A 14,716-nucleotide genomic window follows, 5' to 3' on the forward strand; every position below is an offset into this window, starting at 1 on the left:
GTCGAGCCTGAACATGCTCAATGGGTGAGGTGAGTATGCAGGCCATAGAAAAACTGGGACATTTTCAGTTTCCAGGAATTGTCTACAGGGGCACTCTGTTGACATCAGCAAACCCACATGACGCCATACACGTCGTCTTCGGTTGTGAGGCCGGATGGACGTACTGCCAAATTCTCTAAAACAATGGAGGCGGCTTATGGTAGAGAAATGAACATTCAATTTGTAATTGCATGCACCCTCAACTTGAGACATCTGTGGCATTGTGTCGTGACAAAACTGCACATTTTAGTGGCCTTTTATTGTACCCAGCAGAAGGTGCACCTGTGTAATGTCATTCTGTTAAATATACCACCCCTGTCAATGGATTATCTTGGCAAAGGAGAAATGCTCACTAACAGGGATGTAAACAGATTTGTGCATAACATTTGAGAGAAATAAGCTTTTTGTTCATATGTAACATTTCTGGGATCTTTTATTTCAACTCATGAAACCAACACATTACATGTTGCATTTATTTTTGTTCAGTGTACAAATGAAGTAAGCCAAAGATGTGTCCCTTTATATCCTTCTCATTTATGCCACCTATATGTCATACCTGTAGTAGAACAGACCCACACAAACAGTTCAGGCACCCACGTTACTATAAAAAGATTAAGGGCTCCATTCAAACCATATCAAATGCAGCGATACAGAGTTCACAATATAAATGATTTAAAAGTAATTTCTGAATGAGCCAACATATGCAGCATTTACCATGAATGTAGTCTCCGCCAATGCTAGAACATTGACTTTAACATTTATGTTGGGCTGTGGTGCCAAATTTCCACTAAATGGATTGAATAGAGCCCTAAATAAAAAAAAAAGGAAAACAAGATAACACTAGGTCACCCCAGAAAAAGTACAAAGTTGTACAGCTTCAGTGGGGTTCTTTGTCCCATTCTGCTTCCATCACACAAACCTGACCAGTAAGTAAACAGCAATTGAAGTAAAACAAAGTGGCATAATTCTGAGAAGAACACTAAGGTCATGACCCTTGTTTGGCATTTGTCAGTATTCAAACAATCCTTACATGAACCATTTTGTAGTAATGCAGCATGAAGGTCATCAACTGCATCCCAAATGGCACTCTAATTCGCTATGTTTTGATTTATTTAACCTTTAACCAGGCAAATCAGTTAAGAACAAATTCTTGTTTACAATGACGGCCTACTCTGGGCCAATTGGGAGTCTCATAGGGCAGCGCCTGGAAGCAAACCAGGGTCTGTAGTGACACCTCTAGCACTGAGATGCTGCGCCACTCAGTGTAATGCACTACTTTTCACCCCCAAAAAATAAACATTAAGAACTGACAATAAGGATGGGTACACAGGACAGTCCAGATCTCAGGAGGAAAATAACAGGATAGAATGAAGCCACATTTGTATGTCTCATATCCAGTGCAATGCTGTGGCATTCCTTAGTCTTGACATTTTCAATCAACATAAGTTAATGCAACTGCCGGTCCAGTCTCTTTTGAATAGTCTTCTCACAATCACTGGGATGGAGAGCAGAGCACCCAAAGTCTTCGCGAGAGAGACTACTCATTGAACAACAACCTCCCCAAAAGTCAGTCTTTCTCACTATAAACATTTTCACCAGAAGAATCACTGCTGCTATTTCAATGACAACTTTTCTAGTAAAAACAAAATATCCCTTCTTGGTGGTTGCAGAGCAGGGCAGGAGTTGACTACAGGCAGAGAATGGAGCAGAACTCTGTTTGGGTATGTGGTATTCTGTATAGCTCCATCAGTCCAGCCTGTCCTGGGGTGTATTCATTAGAAACCAAATGGACTAAAACAAGGAGGGACTAAATGAACTTGTCCAATAAGAAACCCTAGTTTTTATTCTACATTACAAAATGTTAATTTATATATATTTTTGCACTAATGAATACAACCCTGGCCAGTGAGCCTCCAGGTTTCTCCCTTAGCGCTGGCCGGTGTAGGCCCGGAACCAGGAGGTGACGGAGGCAGCTGCTGAGGAGATCATGCCCCCGGCCTGGCCCACAGGCTGAGACACCTGCATGGCCATGCTCTGGGACAGATCCATGGGCTGGGAGGGGATGTCACAGAAACGTGGGCTGGGGACCGTCTCCCAGTCTGTCCCCAGGTCTGTCTCCTCGTCCGTCACCATCTCGTCTCCGCTCTCCTCCGCAGGGCCGGCCGCCTCCGGCTCCACAAACTCCATGGAGTCCTCCAGGTCTGCAGTCACCTCGTATGGACCCGTCCTGCACAGAGGGAGGAGATTGCGTCCTAAATGGCACCCTATTCAAAATAGAATGCACAACTTTTGACCAGGGATTTTCTTACCTGCCCAGGTTCTTGTTGTCGGGAGAGACCAGGAACATGATGTTCCTCAGGGTGTGGTGAGGGTGCAGCAGCTCACTCTCAACATGCTGCAGGAGAATACACAAAACTGGTAAGTGCAGGGTGTCCACCCACTCGGCCCAGAGTGGCTGAAAACGTACATTGGTGATGTAATCTCACTTCCTTGTCATAAAATACATTGTACAAAGACAAATATGATTCATGTTCTGAATGGTTCAGTAGGGTCTTTCTATAACATATCATTACCATTATATCCCAAAAGTTGGATTTCGTGGCCTAATACATCTGCTAATAAGCGCCGAGCTCTATTGACATAGCGGTGTGCTTTCTCGCAGCAACTTGAAGGATTTTACATGGCTGTGGTGGTCGTCTGCAAAGTTGTTTCCGCGGATCGCAAAAAGCCAAATGAACTCAAACTGAGTTAAATGTAAAAAGATTGCAGTACACTCATTTCACAGAGATGCGCTTGTTTTTGTGAGAAATCTAAATAAGAACTGGAATTCCACACTATGTATGCGTGTATAAAAAGGTATAATGAAATCAAACGCGTGTCTCAAAATCAATACCCATCTTACCTCTATTTTGACATTTTAGCATTTGTGGCACAAATCCCATTCAAGTCACAGGACCGATATTTACATTTTTCACACGTTGAAAACATCTAATTGACTTTGTAAAGTTTCAATCATTTTTTACATTTAAACATTTTTTTTTTACATACTTTGGGATTGTTTGGACATGAGCAAAAAATGCTAATATCGGTCCCATGACTTGAATGGGATTTGTGCCACGAATGCTAAAACTTTAGCATGTAGACACCATGCCAGGGAAAATAAACCAAAGCATGGATTTCTGTCATACTGTGCAAGCACTATGGACAAGGTAAGGAAACCAAATGTGTCATTTTGTAAATTTGGGTGAACTATCCCAAACACTGCTTAGAACTCAGAAGAGCAGCAGAACGGCAAGGGGAAAAAACTTAAGAGGAACCATGCTCTGTAGTACCTGTGAGAAGCAGAGGTGAAGGATGTTGGTGTTGAGCTTGGTGACAGCACGGGTGAACCTGTACCTGCTCAGGCTGTCACCACAGAACTCACTGTTGCACAACTTCTTGGGTAGATTGACATCCAGGATATGAGAGAGGATGTTGATGAGCTGGGTAGCATAGCAGAGAGCTGCACTGATGGTGTGGGCTGGGTTGATGTGGTCCAGCTCTGGAAATGAAAGCTCTTAATGATCACAAATAGCCTTGGCTCAGTACAAGTAAATATTGTCAATCGTTCATCTCCAAGGACAAGATGTTCCTCTCAATCAGCTAGTAGTTTCTTATTTTGGTAAGTGTGTGGCGCTACAAAAGTATACTAAAATATTAGCACTAACTGTACGTCACTTTGAATAAAAGCGTGCACTAAATGGCAAACGTAATCATTACATACAACGTATTTTACTAAAAAGTCCTACCTGGCCCCTCATTGGTGCTCTTGTCTTCCACCCAGCTGTAATAGGGGGAGCAGTCCCCGTTGCTAGGCAGCGTGACCCTGGGTCCGGTGATGCTAATGCTGGTTTCGCCATTCTGGTCATCCCAGATCCAGCGCCCTGACAGGTAGGTGGTGCGACGCGCCTCAGCCAGCTCACTCACCGTGCTGGAGGTCAGAGCCAGGTCACACTCTGACAACATGTCTGCTGGGTCCCTGAGAGACAGAGGAACAGAGAGGAACATCTCTAAAACTCTTCAACAAGTAGTTGAGAGGGCCTATAGGCCTATACTTGATGTCTATTGTTAAAACATCAAATCCCTGGACAGACTATTTATCCTGTCCTTGAAAAAAAACTAAAATCCCCGAGTCACATTCCGGCCAGCCCTGGAGTAATACAGTATATAAACTAAACTCAGTATATACATATACAGTATATAAACTAAACTCAGTATAAACTAAACTCAGTATATACATATACAGTATATAAACTAAACTCAGTATATAAACTAAACTCAGTATATACATATACAGTATATAAACTAAACTCAGTATAAACTAAACTCAGTATATACATATACAGTATATAAACTAAACTCAGTATATAAACTAAACTCAGTATATACATATACAGTATATAAACTAAACTCAGTATATACATATACAGTATATAAACTAAACTCAGTATAAACTAAACTCAGTATATAAACTAAACTCAGTATATACATATACAGTATATAAACTAAACTCAGTATATAAACTAAACTCAGTATATAAACTAAACTCAGTATATACATATACAGTATATAAACTAAACTCAGCAACAAAAAAACATCCTCACTGTCAACTGCGTTAATTTCAGCAAACTTAACGTGTAAATATTTGTATGAAACATAACAAGATTCAACAACTGAGACAAACTGAAGAAGTTCCACAGACTTGTGACTAACAGATCTTAAATAATGTGTCCCTGAACAAGGGGGGGGGGGGGGGGAATCGAAAGTCAGTATCTGGTGTGGCCACCATTAAGTACTGCAGTGCATCTCCTCATGGACTGCACCAGATTTGCCAGTTCTTGCTGTGAGACATTACCCCACTCTTCCACCAAGGCACCTGCAAGTTCCTGGATATTTCTGTGTGTGTGTGTGTGTGGAATGGCCCTAGCTCGCACCCTCCAATCTAACAGGTCCCAGACATGCTCAATGGGCTCTTCACTAGCCATGGCAGAACACTGACATTCCTGTCTTGCAGGAAATCACGCACAGAACGAGCAGTATGGCTGGTGGCATTGTCATGCTGGAGGGTCATGTCAGGATGAGCCTGCAGGAAGGGCACCACATGAGGGAGGAGAATGTCTCCACTGTAACGCACAGGGTTGAGATTGCCTGCAATGACAACTAGCTCAGTCCGACGATATTGTGACACACCGCCCCAGACCATGACCTTCCATCTCGATCCCACTCCAGAGTACAGGCCTCGGTGTAACGCTCATTCCTTCAACAATAAACGCAAATCCGACCATCACCCCTGGTGAGACAAAGTCAGTGAAGAGCACTTTCTGCCAGTCTTGTCTGGTCCAGCGACGGTGGGTTTGTGCCTGTAGGCGACGTTGTTGCCGGTGATGTCTGGTGAGGACCTGCCTTACAACAGGCCTACAAGCCCTCAGTCCAGCCTCTCTCAGCCTATTGCGGACAGTCTGAGCACCGATGGAGGGATTGTGTGGTCCTGGTATAACTCGGGCAGTTGTTGTTGCCATCCTGTACCTGTCCCACAGGTGTGATGTTTGGATGTACCGATCCTATGCAGATGTTGTTACACGTGGTCTGCCACTGTGAGGACGATCAGCTCTCCGTCCTGTCTCCCTGCCTTAGGTGTCTCACAGTACGGACATTGCAATTTATTGCCCTGGCCACATCTGCAGTCCTCATGCCTCCTTGCAGCATGCCTAAGGCACGTTCACGCAGATGAGCAGGGACCCTGGGCATCTTTCTTTTGGTGTTTTCAGAGTCAGTTGAAAGGCCTCTTTAGTGTCCTAAGTTTGAATAACTGTGACCTTAATTGCCTACCGTCTGTAAGCTGTTAGTGTCTTAACGACCGTTCCACAGGTGCATGTTCATTCATTGTTTATGGTTCATTCATTGTTTATGGTTCATTGAACAAGCATGGGAGACCCTTTACAATGAAGATCTGTGAAGTTATTTGGATTTTTACAAATTATCTTTCAAAGACAGGGTCCTCTAAAAGGGACGTTTCTTTGCTGAGTTTATAAGAAACCCAGGGAGGTCTCTGAGGAGTAGTGGTACAGGCAATGGGAGGAGAACTGACTTGACTTCTGTGCACTTCCTTTCTTCTTAGGGCTGTGTGTGTCTGTGTGTCACCATATGCACATTTATTTTTGGGGAGTAAGGGAAACCATGTTGCTGATACTGATGAGGAATCACGGGATCGCTTCCTTTACCACTTCCCACTCCCTCACAACCTTCTCCTGACCCCTGATCTCTAACCCCTCCTCAGGTCCTCTGAGATTGTGAGCACTTTAACAGAGGTCAGAATTCTCAATCCTCAAAGGATTATGTCAGGGTATTGTATTCACCCAGCAGTTGGTGGAGGGCACTCCTCAAACATTGAATAATTAGAGCAGTTTGCCAGTAGGAAGGTGTAGCAAGCTCATGGGATGGCTACAAGAAGTGTGTCTGCAGTTCTTGGCCAAAGGCTGTGGACAACCAAGTACTAGCTTCAGGTGCCGATCATTTTGTCCAAGCATGTGTCTTCATTTTTTCAATTAAATTTGTAAACTTAAGTATACAAAAATAAAATTGGATCTGCAACGTTGAAAATCCAATAGGCGACTATTATTTTTCAGCTTATTTGAAAAAATAGGGAATCTTTATGAAATATATTTGGATGCAACGATACATATATAGCCCTGCTGCATGAGGTACAGTGTCACGGACCTGCTGCCCTGCTTCTCCTCCTGTGTTGGGAAGATGTGAGCAGTGAGCTCCAGGATGTGTCCCTTGCGGACCTCAGCCAGGTGATCCAGACGACCCTGCAACTCCTTGCCCTTCTTCTCCAGCAGTTCTCCCAGCCGCTGGTTGTGTCTCTCGATCTTGTCCCTCTTCTCCTGGTGGCGGCTGGCCCGCCGCTGCAGCCTCTGGCTCTCCTCCTGGGAGCGAAGCAGCAGGTCCTTACCTGCGGGTGAGATGGACGGATACTATGTTGATTAATATGTTTAATGGACGCATCCCAAATGGGAAAAGTTGTGGACTATATATGGAATATAATGCCATTTGGGAAGCATCCAATGTCTTCCACTATTTCAAATGTCAGGTTTCATAAAGACATTACGCAGAAAGTATAAGGACAATACATTAAAATGTAAACACCCAGGGTCATTTGTCACTGATTTGAATGTCCGTTGGGGCCATGTAACTCACCACTCTTCACCTCTTCATTCCCACAGCCAATGGCCTCCTTCAGCTGCTCAATCTTCATCTTGCATGACATCATCTTCCATTTCTGAATGAAACCGAACACATAACATTTGAAAAGAATAGGCAGGATATTGAAACATAGAAACACACAGAGGCTACATCGCTTAGGGCAAAGTAAATTAAGTTGATCATGTTCTTGTGTGTTGTCATAACTTAGCTTACCAGCTGATCTGCCTGGACCTTCTTATCCATGGCAGTAATGACCCTGGGAAAAGTGTAGATTTATTCATATGATTAATATAATGATGAAACATTCCTGTATGCAGAAATGATTGAAAACAAAGAGCAAAGTAGTAAGATATTATTCAACATAGTCATTTTTTTTTTTTACCTCTGTTCAAGAAGATCTTTCTTCTCCGTCAGCATTTTAAGTCTTATCAATTTTTCAGTGTATCTATAAAAAAATATATTTAAAAGTCATGTACATGTTTTCTCTAAATGCAGCTAAGCAGAATGAGTGAAGTGCCCCCAACATGCTCCAAGCACAGGAATTGAGCGAGAGAGTGGCTTAGAACTAGCTACTTCACAAAAACAAGTTGAGATTCATTTAACTATAGAAAAACTACACTAACTGCCATTAGACTACTAGCTAGTCATTGAATTCTGGAAACTCACAAAAACATGATAGAACATGCCAATGTAAGTAAAATATTAGGCCAATGACCCTTCACGACTTCACTAACAAAGAGCCGTGACACCACGTGTCATGACAGTTATTTTTAGTTTCACTACGTTAGCTACGTGTTATGTTCCCCAAACAGCCCGACTGGGTGTAACGTTCCATGGTTCCTTGTAAACAAACTACCTTGCTAGCTAGCCAACTAACAACGACCTGGTGTTAAGAGCTAACGTTTTGTTTATGGCAATGCTAGCTTCTTGTAAATAAAGCTAGCCAGCTATCATGTTTGTTCGATTGTTGAGTACTAAAATTAATCTTTGCTGATGATGCCGCATAAGTCGTCATCAGTGCCATTACTTAGAGCCGTGTTATGAAGTTAGTTAAAATGTTAACACGCACAGTTCGGGGTTTCTACCGTCGAAGTACACGAAATCCCCTGCCTGGATGCATCGGGCACAAGTCAGCCTGCGCCTGGCGGTGTTGCAGAGAGGACATCTCTCCACTGCGACATACAGACCCTCCGCGTCGTCCACTGACTCCACCATCAGTGATCCAGGGGAACCTGCGGTGGTTGTGGTGTGTAGGTGGTGCGAGCGAAGTGGTGGCCGAGCACCGGGCAGTGCTCCCAAAGTCCCTTCGCTAGGGCCGAGGGCTCGGACTTCGCTTCCCGCTGAGGATGCCATGGAACTGCCGTTCAAGCGCTAGCTTACCTAGCAAAATGACTGCTACTCTGGCTAACCACCTACATAACTACTGGTATACTGTCTGACACTCTTCGTTGCTTCTTGTAAACGTTAAGGGTATGCAGTCTTCATTTTCGGTTATTTGGCAAAGGCGGCTATTAGCTAACGTTAGCTAGCAAACTGTGTCACTGTTTTTCTGCGTGACATGGTTTGTTTATGTACGTATGGTCACGTGACCACACGTATAATCTGAGTCTATGCACAGATCTGTTTACTTTTGAATGTAGCTAATCTTTGGTTTTATATGGTCTATGCTACAGATGGATATAATATTTGCTGTATGGCAGGGATAGACAACTTTGATTGTGGTAGGAGGCACAACTCCTCACCAAATTGCGAGCAAAACATTTTAGCAGCCACCCAATTTTTTTTACCAGTTTCTAAACCCAAGAGGCGCAACATCGCGAGACTTCTGGGAACGCTTGCGAAACAGACCAAGCAGGCCAGTCCGGGGTTTGGGAAGTAAATGAGAGAAGTGAAACCTAGATTCGAGCCAATGTTCAATTACTTTAAACTTGCTATTACTCTAACCTCGTGAGTGACAGACGCACGTTTTCGTCAAAAACGACTTTAGATCGAAGGGGTGCCTTTGATTTTGACGGGCCGCATATGCGCAGTTCGGTGCGAGTCGACCGTCAGACACGATGACGTGAATATAGGCATGAGTTTTAGCCACAGATAGAACAATTCGATTTTTAGAGAGGTTTAGTTATACATTTTTTAAAGAAGCTTTGGTTTAGCAAGCCAACGTCGCAATCACAACGTCTAAAAGTGTGATCGGGGATTTCTATTGGAGAAGCAGTTTCAGCCCATTTTCATACTGCAGCTACTGTCTGTTTTGTGCAATGTTACATTATGCATTTTTGCCATGGGGTGGAAAGAAAATGTTGCCGTTTTAAAGCAAGTTTGCTGTAATTTGACACTTTGACAAGGGGAGGAGATTTAGCGATGTTATAACTAATTTCATGCAATTCTACTAATTTTGCCATGAGGCAGAGAGGAATATTTGCAGGTTTTAATGACATCTTTGTGAGAGACTAACGTCAATGGGACCCCACAGCCTGTAATTCAGTCATGATTACTACATTTAGAAAGCTGGCCTCTAGACTAATTTACCAATCTAAATCATTTTAGCTGACATGGGCTAATTGAGTGACAAACTGCTGATGCCGAATCAAAGTTTGTCACGTGCGCCGAACACAACAGGTAGACCTTACAGTGAAATGCTTACTTACAGGCTCTAACCAATAGTGCGAAAAAAAAGGTGTGGGTGGGTAAGTAAAGAAATAAACAGTAAAAATACTTTTGAAAATAACAGTAGCAAGGCCAAATACAGACACCTGTTAGTCAGGCTTATTGAGGTAGTATGTACATGTAGATATGGTTAAAGTGACTATGCATATGATGAACAGAGAGTAGCAGTAGAGTACAGAGGGGTTGGCGGGTGGGACAATGCAGGAGCACATTGAATTTCACCTTGTTTATTCTAATATTTTCTCCTGCAACAGTAAGTTTAGACCCCAACTTGCAACAGTAAATTGGAAATTTATCTGAGGGCCTTCAAATGAGGGGTGGCGGGCTTGTCAGTTGCGTATACCTGCTGTAAGGAGATGGTTACTTTACATTACACGTGGATGGGATCAGTGTAACTCACACCTGTAATGTACACTCTGATATGAAAACAAGCATGTTTTAGTATTACTAGCTCTAGAAAACCCTGTAGTTATCTCCACACACAGTTGACTACAATTCCAATGCTGTCTTAATGTTAGTAATCATCACTTGCAAAACTTTTTGAACATGCGGATATTCCCCTTTAATATCAACGAGAAAGGTTTTCACACAAAAAAAAGATGCACTTACTGCAGTAGTTTGAACAGATCCATATGCTGTGTGTGTATCCAGTTGACGAATTACGCTTACGCAGGTGTTCGGAGCACACTAGATATCTAATTAGCACAGGTGGCTGCCTGTAAATAAGCGCTGTAATATGGCCACGTGGGAACCCTAACCCTATAAAGGTGAACCTTTTGGATTTAGAAAATATTTCTGATATGTTCCTTATGTTTCCAAAATCGTACCGCAAGCGATGTGTTTTAACGTTCGAACGAGCATTTGTGCTCTTTACAGAAGATGCTGTCAAAGATTTTTATAAATAATTCAAGATTTACCACAGCCTGTCGTTTCCAATGGGAGCAAATTAATCATAGTTGGCAGAACAAGCAAGGAGGTGGGCAGAGCCAATCACGAGCTAGTAAGATCCCATTGGCTCGTTCTAGCGTGTATTTGCATATTTCCGTTAGGGAACACCTACTCTGTGAAGTGCGCCAGTGCAATAACTCAATTCACCCGTGCCTTCCTTCTAAACAATGGATTTTATTTTTAAACTTTGGCAAAGGGTAAAGTCTACAAAAATGTCTTAACTCTGTTCGTAACAGATTGTTGTTTTGGGAACATAAATTGTATTGCGATAAAGTTACATCCATGAGAAAATTTGCCGAATGTCGGCCAAAATTCACTCACCACCATATTTGGTGGCAAGTAGAAATGCCAACCGGATGCTTCAGATTTATACATCCTGTGATACTATCGTCAATAGGCGCTAAAGGTGCTTAGCGTCTACGAATGGGTTAGATGTATTACATGCAAACATTGCTTTTATTAATTTCTCTGAGATGGTCAATATTACATTACAGATTCATCCATCCACCATTACAAAATTATAAAAGTACATAAGTGCACCATACACACTTTCCACAAGTATAGCCAACACACAAAATGATTTTTTTTTTTACATATTCATGTTTGTAAATAAATGTAGATTAATTTTATTCACCCATATCAGCATTATAATTGAACTACTTATTGCTTTCTGAATCCTTTCAGAATGGGGTAGATGTTCTCAAAGGCTTCATAGATCTCTCCACGTTCCTTAGCCCCTGAAAGAAAATGTACAGAAGATCTGGTTGCATTTTGTTAGTGGAAACTTTACAATGTAAAAAGCAAGCATCTGAAGAATGTCAACATAGCATGGTGGTGTGTGGAAGTCAGACAGAGAAAACACCAGTTGTCAACATACATACCTGTCAGAACCACTTTTCCAGACACAAAGATCAGTAAGACAATACGTGGTTTCACCATACGGTAGATCAAACCAGGAAACAGCTCTGGCTCATAACTAGAGGGCACAAAACCACACAGTTAGTTAAAGGGAGCCATTTAGAAATATCTAAATATATGGCTCTGATTACAGGAGAATAGGTTGCTCAGGTCTGGAGTATATTTGACTATGAACATTTAATACTGGGAATCCTCTGAAAATCAGTAGGTCCAGTGTGTCGGGTAGAGTAAGCCATAAGGCTATTATGAAAACCTTTAAATTAAACCTATTTGGGCTTAAACTCTACAAAAGAAAATGATAGTGGAGCCGCAAAAGCACTTCTGTGCAAGGGTGTTTATTTACACAGTGAAAACAAAACATGAGTACTGCAGCACTAATATACATAGTGTCAAATAAAATAAATTGTTGCTCATGTATGGGGTCGGAAGGCCTCAAGCTCTTTTAATTGTCAAAGTATTCTTCTTAACTGTACACTAAGCGTTTAACTTTTTTCCCCCCCTGTAAAAAGGAATTAATAAAACATTAAAACTTCAGCATTCAATCAACATAATGGACAGAATTTCTATGACTAAAGGGGGTCAGTACTTTACAGAGCAGACACTCAATATGTAACAGTGAGTGTACCTGCTGAACTGCTGATGAGTCAGCACCAGACCCTCCAGCCGAATGGGGAAGCAGACATCACAACTCCCCACCATGTTCTGGATCTTGAAGTCCAGGAATTTGGCGGGAAAGCCCAATTTCTGCACCACACGAGCATACTTGCGGGCAGCCAGTCGAGACTGCTCCTCGCTGGCAGAATAGACAGCAAAAAGTTGCTTGAGGAATGAGGGGATCATCTTTATCCACTTTGGAACAAGGGCTAAATGAGCTCCCTCCCCTTTCTCCTATCCTTGAGCAATGACAGGTGCAGTACAGCAAATTATTTATTTAGAGTAAATCATCTAAGAGTGGGCCCTGGTAAATGACAGAGTATCAGTGTTCAATAGGGCACACCGTAACAAAACATCTTGCAACAGAAAATAAACATGTGCTTTTATTGGACAAATTCAGGTTATATGTCCCTGTTTCTTAACACTTTATTTTCTACTGAACAAGACTATGGTTCATGTTGTCTGTGGTGAACTGTTCTCCCTCCTCACCTCTTGGCTCCTGTGCAGACCATCTTTCCGGAGCTGAAGATGAGTGCTGTGGTCCTAGGTTCCCGTATTCTCATAATGACAGCAGCAAAACGCTGAAACAGAGTACAATGCCCACATCATGGCATGACACCACCATATTGACTTAAACATTATCTGGGCTGGGCATACTTTGATTACCTTGGGGTTGTACTCAGCGTTTCTGGCTTGAAGAGCGATGGATTTCAGGTCCAGTGGGCAAGCCAGATTCACTGTAGATACAATATTCCTGCACATAAACAACAAATGGGCTCACTTGCTAGCACTCATCAATATATAGACAAGACAACTAGGAGGCCTTTTGAAATGGTACCCTATTCCCTTTATAGTGCACTACTTTTAATCTGAGCCTATCCTGGCCAATACCTGTATAGTGCACTAATTCATTTCCTAGGGTCATATTAATTAGTGCAAACCATAGCAAAACAGAAAACAGAAACCATTTAGAGCATTTGGTGTAAACGGTTTACGTTGCACTAATGGATGGGATCCTGGTTATCGTAACATCCATCACGCACTGTAACATGGGGATTATTCCAGAACTCTCAGCCACTGGAGTCATGGGGGTCATAGGCGTCATGGGACAGAAGGTAGAGCTTCCGGTCATGGCCGACTGGTTAGGGTCAGTCTCAGCAGACTCCTCAGGCCTGTAGCCATCGAACACGCGGTCTTGTGTCATGTTAGCATTAGTTGCAGCATTTCCACAGGTGTCCTCTGGCAGGTCATCAGGCAGGAAGCTGAGATCCAGATCCTCCCCAATGTCCTTCTCTGGTTGGCTCAACGAGGAGAGAAAGGATGGGTCCTGGAGCTGAGGGGCGCCCTGCAAGCCCAGGTCTCCTTCAAACAGGAAGCCAGAGGCATCCTAGAAATCACACCAGAGAAGAAAAAAATAATGAGTGGAATTAGATGCATCCTTTAGTCAGTTTATCTTGTGTCACTTGTCAATGAGACCAAGTGGAAAATTAGGATAAAATACATGTTGGTTGAAGTCATTTAAAATCAAATGTTGAGGTCAATTTTGTTAGTTTTACTGAAAGATACTCAGACTTCTTTCCTAATACTCAGACTTCTTTCTGTTTACTCTGGCAATCAGGACCATTGGCTACTTACGGGTACATTTCCAATTGGGTCATCAAAATAACTCTCCAATGCTGAATCTTCATCCATGATTGATCATGTAGGAACAGAGGCAGGATTTTTTTAGCAACAAGTGGGAGCCTTGGGGGCGTTCATTGACTGACAGGCGGCTAAATTGGCTACAGGTGTGAATGTCTATGCCCTGCAGGAGTAGCCTGTTTCTGATAACTAGGCCACAGTACATTGTGCGCTGAGAATGATAATATTATAATGAACCACAGTAGGGATTTAAAAGTTTTGATGCTCACCTGATTCTCATGCTATTTTGATAAATAAAATAAAAAAATATAATTATAATATTCAAGTCTGTCAGCAGAAGAGGGAGACAACTTGAGATGAACCTTAGAAATCGTTTTGTAGAAGTAGACCGATACATGAGCATCACAGGAGGTAAACAACTATGTACAGGAGGTAAACAAATATGGAATTACTGTATTTTAAGATTTCTACACAAATACTGTCTAATATTGCATATATTTTTTCTATAAATAATGTTCCTTGGGACGTTTAGAATATTGAATTAGCAGAATTGGCTCCCAAATATGATAATTTTAAACTGAATTGCTTTAACGTGCAATGTAAT

The 14,716-nt window shown here is 42.3% G+C and overlaps 2 protein-coding genes across 4 annotated transcripts; both read right to left on the bottom strand.

The window, feature by feature from the left end:
- Positions 1-454: 454 nt before the first annotated feature.
- On the bottom strand, positions 455-10,830 carry LOC110505798 (beclin 1-associated autophagy-related key regulator). 3 transcript variants are annotated; one of them, XM_021585245.2, is made up of 9 exons: positions 8,354-8,861; positions 7,667-7,729; positions 7,498-7,540; positions 7,279-7,360; positions 6,796-7,033; positions 3,828-4,057; positions 3,372-3,580; positions 2,349-2,434; positions 455-2,266 (listed from the first exon to the last, which is right to left on the bottom strand). In XM_021585245.2, the coding sequence occupies exons 1-9, from the start codon at positions 8,635-8,637 to the stop codon at positions 1,966-1,968; spliced, it is 1,536 nt and encodes a 511-aa protein (XP_021440920.1). In that variant the 5' UTR covers positions 8,638-8,861; the 3' UTR covers positions 455-1,965. The 3 variants fall into 3 exon arrangements, with proteins under 3 accessions (XP_021440920.1, XP_021440922.1, XP_021440921.1); XM_021585247.2 differs by lacking the exon at positions 8,354-8,861 and adding an exon at positions 10,561-10,830 and having other exon boundaries at positions 1,966-2,266; XM_021585246.2 differs by having other exon boundaries at positions 1,966-2,266; positions 8,370-8,497.
- Positions 10,831-11,171: 341 nt separating this feature from the next.
- LOC110504224 (TATA box-binding protein-like 2) lies at positions 11,172-14,468 on the bottom strand. Its single transcript, XM_021583035.2, has 7 exons — positions 14,107-14,468; positions 13,515-13,858; positions 13,138-13,225; positions 12,961-13,052; positions 12,443-12,610; positions 11,781-11,875; positions 11,172-11,636 (listed from the first exon to the last, which is right to left on the bottom strand). The coding sequence occupies exons 1-7, from the start codon at positions 14,161-14,163 to the stop codon at positions 11,560-11,562; spliced, it is 921 nt and encodes a 306-aa protein (XP_021438710.1). The 5' UTR covers positions 14,164-14,468; the 3' UTR covers positions 11,172-11,559.
- Between the last annotated feature and the right edge of the window lie 248 nt (positions 14,469-14,716).

The sequence above is a fragment of the Oncorhynchus mykiss genome, chromosome 25 (assembly GCF_013265735.2).
Source record: "Oncorhynchus mykiss isolate Arlee chromosome 25, USDA_OmykA_1.1, whole genome shotgun sequence".
In the NCBI taxonomy this organism is placed as follows: Eukaryota; Metazoa; Chordata; class Actinopteri; order Salmoniformes; family Salmonidae; genus Oncorhynchus; species Oncorhynchus mykiss.

What these genes read in the sequence shown, in the direction of transcription:
- LOC110504224 (XM_021583035.2), bottom strand. Translation starts at nt 14,163, where the DNA reads ATGGATGAAGATTCAGCATTGGAGAGTTATTTTGATGACCCAATTGGA. An exon ending in ACCCAATTGGAAATGTACCC is followed by an intron (nt 13,859 to 14,106) that starts GTAAGTAGCCAA and finishes TGTGATTTCTAG; the next exon opens with GATGCCTCTGGCTTCCTGTT. An exon ending in ACTCATCAGCAGTTCAGCAG is followed by an intron (nt 11,876 to 12,442) that starts GTACACTCACTG and finishes TGTGCCCTCTAG; the next exon opens with TTATGAGCCAGAGCTGTTTC.
- LOC110505798 (XM_021585245.2), bottom strand. Translation starts at nt 8,637, where the DNA reads ATGGCATCCTCAGCGGGAAGCGAAGTCCGAGCCCTCGGCCCTAGCGAA. An exon ending in AGGTCCAGGCAGATCAGCTG is followed by an intron (nt 7,361 to 7,497) that starts GTAAGCTAAGTT and finishes GGTTTCATTCAG; the next exon opens with AAATGGAAGATGATGTCATG. An exon ending in GAGCACCAATGAGGGGCCAG is followed by an intron (nt 3,581 to 3,827) that starts GTAGGACTTTTT and finishes TTTCATTTCCAG; the next exon opens with AGCTGGACCACATCAACCCA.